The following is a 7,823-nucleotide window of genomic DNA, read 5'->3' as shown; positions in this document are numbered from 1 at the left end:
CAATATTCAGCAGAATATATATAAAATTTCAATATTCAGCAGAATCATTGGCTTTCTGGGACTGTACAGCAGTGCGTCTGCCAAACTTTCAGAGCGCATCAGTTTCCTCGTGGAGCCAGCGCAATTTAGACTTTTTTGGTAAATTTTGTGCCTACCACAAGTTTTGGCTTTCTATGCGGCTCAATTCTATACCTATAGGCATGATCGGCACCAGGAAGATCACCTGCTATGGTATACCTGAGCATGACGTAAATGAAGCAATTTAGGCTTATTAATTTTGGTTAAATGCACAGCCTGAACGTTCATCCATGCAACTGCCAACAAATTTTATCCAAGGTAACTTACGAATTTCAAATGAGGCGTTGATTTTGATGAAACCGAAAGAAAAAGAGAATTAGAGACAAAAAAATGTATTAGACGCATAAAATTTAGTGTTGAACCGTAAAAATTGCGCGCCAGTGACTTTTATGGAAGCAAAACTTGACAAGTCGAAATACGCAAAACGTCTTTCAAAACGTGCGGAATATAAGACAAGAAAGATAGGACAGAACGCAGACTACCAATATTTATTGCAAGAAACGCCTGGAAGCCTCTTCAAAGGTATATGCTTATCACAGGCGGTACCTGGGAGTCTAAAAAACTCAATCATTCGCACTTTCTTTCATTTGCGCAAAAGTAGAAACGATAGCATCTCTGTATGATCCCAGTTAAAGTCAAGTTGATCCAATGCGCAAAGTTGTTGATCCGATGCGATGAGGTCACGTTCGTCTAAGCAACTGTTTCATGACACCTTTAAGAAGGATCGACACCTCGCAGCAGAGCTCTGGGCGCTGACCGCGACTTGTTTCAACACAAGCCAGCAGACACATCAACGTGCAATAAGGTCATAAATCTTGTACCCGCGACATTTAGCGACAAATGCCACAGCCCGGAGTTGCGCGCAGCAGACCGGAGCAAGTTCGTTATTAATGTTCGCACACAATAGACGAAACGAATTTTCAAGATGTTTTTTTCGCTGGGTGCGTTTATTGCTTGGTTTCCGCTCGCTTGTGGCGTCGCCATCGACACCTGCAGCTCAGAAGAGAGTCTTTCCAGCATTGCCAGCCATTTTCAGCAATATCCTGATGCTAGAAAAGTAAGTTTTTTATTATCTACGCTTCGTCAACATAGCCCTAGAGCTAGAAATAGGCTTCCTCCTAAGGATGCATTGCCGAATGCGACAAGGGCAGTGATGGTTCGCGATGACGCCATATCCGGCAGTATTTAGTATGGAGCTTGTATACAAAATACGGCTTATAGGAATTATTTTCACTTTCCATTATTTCTTGCCCTTCGCCATTGCCAGGCGTGACCCCAGGTCTTCGTTATCGCTAGTGCCGACCAATCGTATAACGGTCGATTAGCAGTGAATAGAATCGAATGAAAAAAAAATGTACAATGTGGCCCTATATAGGACTCTCAGTTTATTGCTCAAGCTGCACGTAAGAGTGAACTATGGGTCCACAAAATGTCTTAAAGACGCGAAACAAATGTGTTTAAAAGCCATGCCAATCAACGTACACGTACCAACAACCGCATTTGACAATTTTTCAACGGACTCCAAAGTGTCCCAAGCGCTTGTAAGCGCTCCTTTTGGTTTTCTGCGCCGGTTTACGGACATCAATGCCATCAATACATACCAACTAGCCCCACTGTCTGCTCTCCTGCAATATTTCAAGAGTCCAAGCAGCCACCTTTGCGACTCGTCGTTTTATATAGGTCGACCGCCTCATAGCAACGCCAGGTTTTGCTTCGCTTAACATCTGTATTCACTTGCACCCAACTGTGGAAGCAGACCCCTGTATTTCGCATCGACACTGAGACGGAAATAGAAGTTTACTGTGGTCCCAATAAGCTGTTAAATGTTTGCTTTTGCAGCTGCGCTTGTACTGCAGCTTTATCGTTGCATGTACGTTTACTTACTACGCTGTTATCTTCGTTTCTCGACGTTCACGTACTTTTTGAATGAAAGAATAAGAGCCTGCTCAGAGGGACAAATGTAAGCGGAGCATCTCAGTACTTCGATATAAACCGTATCAACGTTCACAGCATAAAATGAACATCACATATCGCGGCGCTCCAGTAATCTGCAACAATCTGTCTGCCATTATCTGTAAAAAAATGTTTTGTGTGTAGCGTCTAAGAACATTTTTTTCATGAACACGCGGTTTCATTTTGAGGTGATATGCGGGGCGGTTTAATTTTACGCTTTCTGTCCTGCATTGATTTGTTTTGTATCTGGGGTATAGGCAGACTCGCTAAAACGGCTGTCGATGGCGGCCTGTCAAAAAGTGCGCCGATGATTGACAGGCGTTGTGAAAGGGGGTAAGGTGACATCGTGGCACGAGACAGTGAGAAGCCGTAGCGAGAGGGGTGCAGCGACCGGCGTGGCGAAAGCGAGTTCTGGAAAGCCCGGCATCGAAATAAAAACTCCCTAGTGCAAAGAGATTAAAGAAGATTTACGATACCGACCACAAAACTCGAAACAGTAATGTCGAAACAGTAAACACAATCTTGAAACAATAAACAATAATATGACAGCACAATGCGACACTGAAGCCATTCGCTTCTGGAGGCGATGTCAGCTATCGCATAGCTAGACGGTGTACGAAAATGTGGCGCTGTCACGTGGGTGCACTGCAAGACGGCTCTTTGCCGTTGTATAAAGCGATCATTGTGTTACGCGACAGAAATCTGTCAAATCTGTAGCGGCAGTGTCGGCTAAGTAACTGCGCTTTATTTCCAGAACATGGTTCTGGCAACGTATGCCAGCACGCTACTTTGCATTTAGAATTAGTTGTATACGTATGCCCCTACGACGCAGCATTTTGTTTGAGCACACAATTTGTGCACGAGCTTGTATAGCTACACTGAAACAAATATTGTGCGCCCGAAAACTTTAACCGACGCCACTTCATGCGGTTTCTTTACAGTTGATCGATCACGCGGAATCGTTCTACTGTTTGGTGTACCATTCCACAGACAGAAACTTCAGAAAGAAAATGCCCTGCCTATGCGCCCGTGTGTCGTTCATTGGGAATTCTGGAGAAAGCCTCACTTTCTTGTACCAATACTCACCCAACAAAACACACCTGTAAGTATTGCTCCATACTTGCGAGGGACGTACTTACGTGCAATCCGAAATGCGAACGTTGTGCATGCTACAGAAATACGGCTATGTCCGTAGTCGCAACCATTACACTAATCCGCTGGCACTGCCATTTGTGAAACCGCTATAAGCGTGTGCGTAATGCATCAAAGTGCCACATCAGCTGACTTCGACTGAGCGACCTGCTTGAATGAACCAACCTTAACACTCCCCAATCGAAACGTCCCTGTTTTCAATTTTAAATATGCATTTGTACATTGGCAGCATGAAATTTTCAGTCTTGCAAATTTGTTTCCCCACTGAATTGGATAGTTTCTGCAGTACTGGCAACGATTATGCGAATGCATGTACGACTTACGTGCTTGTGACGGACACGCTGTGCAAATAGATGATTTTTTGAATTTTCCGGAAATTGTTCTGGCGTTTCGTGCCACAGTGGACACAATTTTAGAAGGCTGGTTATTTCCACAAGTGAGATAGTGGAAACTAGATGAAGTAGCAGTATAATTCGTGTAAGGAGAGTAGAAAGATTGGAAGTACTAACTTTGCACTGAAGAAAATTTACTTTTTTTTTATCTCTAGGCTCCCAAGTATGAAGCGTGAGCACTGAAAATGCCTCTCAAAATATGTGTTTCATTTTCAGATACACTGGAGTAACACAAGTGCAAACGAACAGAACAGATAAAGCTTTCTTAAAAGATAATGAAATCGTTATTAAGTACGTTAAGGGTACGTATTTACTATCATGCAGTTTATTTTTGTCGTTAATGTTATCTATGTTCGCCTGCAAGACCAGCAATTCTTCCCACGTTTACCCAAAACAGATGCTTTTGTGTGTGCCGTTGCTACACCGCACGGACTGTTGTTAGACCACGTGACGAATTAGTGAATCCTGAGTTTTGGAGAATTTGCATCCATTAAAATACAATGTGGATCCCACGTACTGTGGAAGCAAGGCTGGGCGAAGATACCTTGCAATTGTATCATGATACGACACAAGATACTCGGGCAACAAGTATTCGAGATACAGATACAAGATACTACCGCAATTATTCTACCCCACGCGATACTTTCCATCTGTATCTTAAGATAGTACGATACATTCGCAAATTTCTTATTATACATCTATATAATCGTGCCGCAAACACATATGCGCAAAAATGTTTGCTTGGCACCGGTGTGAATAATTTCCACAGCTTCATATTCGATGTTCAACTGCACCTCACAATGGGGGAAGTTTTCGCATGTCCCTTCGGGCCGCATTGAACGCACTCTGTGATCGATGATCGCGTGCCACTGTACCAAGCGTGTGGCGCACGACTACGTGCCACAGTGGCCTGGTAACAAAAGACGACGACAACACGATTAGCACGCTGACGGTGCGCGAACAGTGGAATCGGTGGAATAAGGCTTCCACATGATTGAGCGGGCTCGGCTAAAAATATAGCTTGTGGACGCCAGCTGCCACCGTCTGTCTAGTTTTTCTTCACCTAAAAATTATATTTTCATCAATTTAATCAATTTATGGCTGAAGAAAAACCAACGACCCGGGAGGTCCAGAAGGTATTGTGCACATTCGACACGGTGCGGTCCAAACGAGTTCCTCGCGTCTTTTTTTTTTCTCTGCTACGCTCCTTCTATGTATGTGCACGCTATGCTCTAAACCACCCCCCGACTCGTTGTGCCTGGCAGAAGAAGCCACAGCTGCAGCAGCAGTGAGAAAGTCGAAGGAAAAGGCAAAGAAAGCTTCGCTTTAAAAAATATTTCGAGACCTTCATACCAGTATTGAGCTGTAATCAATGCTGGTATACTAATTAGGAGTTTCCTTTAATAAAAGTAGACCCTACTGGTTATCTTGATTTCTATGAGCGCAAATTACTGATACCTAGCTTAACTACGTTCTTGTTATGCAATGCTAGGGGACTCCCAAATATGCTCATCACCGTGTTTCTTCTTGCCAAAAATGTGTTAGCACTAAACTTCGTGATAAATGTCCCGATATTCGATTCGATATACGGCTTTTTCTTTTTTGATTAAATTACCTATTCGATTCGAAATCTACCATTCGGTATTCGCACAGCTCTATCTGTTAGCATTAAAATTACCTCCCTATTTATTTTTCCAGATTTCGACCTTTACAGAGAAACAATCAGGATCCTATTCACAGATTATCACAGCTGTGCGGTGCTTAACTCGACACTCCTGGGTGAGTTGCCTAGTCAAGAGTTGGCCACTGAAGCAGACAAGCCGATTTATTGAGAAATACCTGTTTGATTTAGAATTGTAGATAGCTCAGTTTCGGTCTCCTTTCCTCGCTTTCCAGTGTTTTACTTCTTTCATGGCTAAGAGAAAGTTCCATGTCGAGTTCAACTCAAATTTTTCCTTCTCAAATGCACGGATGTAACAGATGCGCTCTTATTATGTAGCCGCTTCATTAATTACGATTTTACAATCGTAATTAATGGAAATGCAAGAAATATCTAAAATGTGGCTCCTAGCGATTATAGGGGATTGGCCACGAAACGGGTGGATTATCCCAAGTTATAATTAAAAATAAGATTTTACGATTGGTACGAGCTAAATGATGTAGAATGTGAAATCATCTGGTAAAATCAAATCAATAAAAGAAGGAATGTTTACCATTCATTAAAATGTACAAAAAAGGGCAATTTACAATTTGAACAGGGCGTTCGGATGCATTCCATAAGAATTTTCTGGATAGCGAAGCAAACATCCCTGTGGCTGAATTCGTGAGTGGAGGATCCGCATGAAACAATAACAGGTTCTGTTAAATCTAGGCCAAGTCTTTTTTTCCAAGAACTAGTTCCAATATTCTCTTTCTTGCCGCAGTAAAACGGCAACAAGATAGAAAAATGATGAATTCTTCCTTCCGCATTAAAAAAAAAAAAGATAGCATGGGAAGAACAGCAAACCTGACCTGTGTAAGTAGAAGTTCAGGGAGAGAATGTGCCAACTTAATTTTTTAAGACAGACTTAAAGCATCCTTATGTTGCAGAATTCGCTATGCCAGGACAATTCCAGGTGCTTACAATCTGGAGAAGTCATTCGGTACTGTGTCTGACAATGCTTTCATAATCGAACGCATCTGAAACGAAGCCGCAGTGATTTCTACTGTCAGGGGTAGATCAGGAAGGACTGGGCTGCAAAGCGACGACAAACCTTTATGACCAAATACTCAAATGAAATCAACAGATTGCATATAGAAAGGAACTAGCAAGTGAAATAGTTTAGTCATGGCCGAATCACTAGACGTGGAAAGAGAAGAGCACGCAGATAGTGAGCAGGCATCAGTAGCAGCTATTGCAGTTGAATGGCATAATTTACGTAGAGCTCGAACCAGTCCCATAAACTCATCCGGATAAATAAGCAAAAATCAGATCTTAAAGAATAAGACCATTCGAGTGCAGGACAAAATATTTTACTGCCTGACCTTTCCTCGCATTGCGATTGATTTATCGCAATGACAAACTTTCTTGCTAGTGCATTTAATGTTTTTGTAATAATCCGTTTAAGATGCCGTACGGTATTAGTTTAGTGTGGTTTGGGAAAATGTTATTAGCTGAACTTTCCCGGGAGTTTGAATACATCTTCACGGGAAATAAATCGCGGATTTCAGCGTTTAGTGGCTCAAGTAATGTTTGAACAAATGTAACTTGCGGTGAATGAGACCTGCCAGGGGTTAATGAGCGGAAAAAAATAATTCGGGATCGGTGATGAAAATTATTTTAGAGCTGCTAAACGGTGACTCATACAGCCTATATAGAGCACCATCAAAGGCACATTTGCGTGCGTTAGCTCCTCTATTTTCGTCCGAGCCTGATTGATCTCTGCTTTAATTCAAGAGGCTGATTTCCGAGCCATCATTACTTTCTAGAAGAACAAAATAAAGCAGTGCGGCAGTACGTGCCATTCGAATCATTAAGAATATCCGCAGCAGCCCTAACAGTTCTTCCTCGATTTTGTGTGAAGACATCAACAGCGACACTGTAAGCTCTCCCAGCGCACGCGCCGTGCGATAGGGCGTTGGCGTAACGTTCGACCACGTTGGGCACCGGTTCGTATTACGCAATGCCGCGTTGCTCACGTCTGGGTCCTCGTGTACTTCGTTGTTCAGGCTCAAATTCAAGTGCTCAAAGCTGAATCGCTAAATACGGCTTTACGTGTAATTGGCTAATGAAAAACCTAATTGAGTTATAGTGAAAGTTACTGCGTACAGCCATTAATTAACCAAGTACAAAATTACGAGAAGGTAGCCTACTACAAATAAGTAATTGCATGTAATTAGTAACGTAAAAGTGTGGTTTCATGGAAGGATAAGATAGTGATAACAAGCAAACTCGTTTTTATCGTTCATGCTCATTTGTCCTAATCTCGCGCTCTTTCTGAAAGGTGCCATGCTATGGGTTAAGCTCGACCACCTACTCAAAGAAGAACAAATGCCTTACTTGTGCACGCTCACGTACCAGCTTACCGCTCAAGACACTCGCCACATGATCTACGATTGGAAGATGTGCCCGGAGATGAGAAGCTACAAGGAGAATACAAAGAGACCAAACGGCAAAGCGCACAAGAAATCTCGATAAGCCCTGCGACGCTTATCTTTTCTTGCTTTTTTTGTTGTTCTTGCAAGGAGTAAAACTTCCTGATGCCAATA

The 7,823-nt window shown here is 42.5% G+C and overlaps 1 protein-coding gene across 1 annotated transcript; it reads left to right on the top strand.

Annotated features, from left to right (window-relative positions):
* Window positions 1-925: 925 nt before the first annotated feature.
* Window positions 926-7,823, top strand: LOC142558208 (uncharacterized). The gene is made up of 5 exons (XM_075670366.1): window positions 926-1,135; window positions 2,973-3,133; window positions 3,792-3,877; window positions 5,274-5,354; window positions 7,559-7,823. The coding sequence occupies exons 1-5, from the start codon at window positions 1,004-1,006 to the stop codon at window positions 7,750-7,752; spliced, it is 654 nt and encodes a 217-aa protein (XP_075526481.1). The 5' UTR covers window positions 926-1,003; the 3' UTR covers window positions 7,753-7,823.

Source organism: Dermacentor variabilis, chromosome 9, assembly GCF_050947875.1.
Source record: "Dermacentor variabilis isolate Ectoservices chromosome 9, ASM5094787v1, whole genome shotgun sequence".
Lineage (NCBI taxonomy): Eukaryota > Metazoa > Arthropoda > Arachnida > Ixodida > Ixodidae > Dermacentor > Dermacentor variabilis.
The sequence above is the reverse complement of the archived record's forward strand: the minus strand, read 5'-3'. Positions and strand labels throughout refer to the sequence as shown.

Coding starts and splice junctions, on each gene's coding strand:
- LOC142558208 (XM_075670366.1), top strand. CDS start 1,004: ATGTTTTTTTCGCTGGGTGCGTTTATTGCTTGGTTTCCGCTCGCTTGT. Junction 3,134..3,791: donor TCACCCAACAAAACACACCT/GTAAGTATTGCT, acceptor TTTCATTTTCAG/ATACACTGGAGTAACACAAG. Junction 5,355..7,558: donor GCTTAACTCGACACTCCTGG/GTGAGTTGCCTA, acceptor TCTTTCTGAAAG/GTGCCATGCTATGGGTTAAG.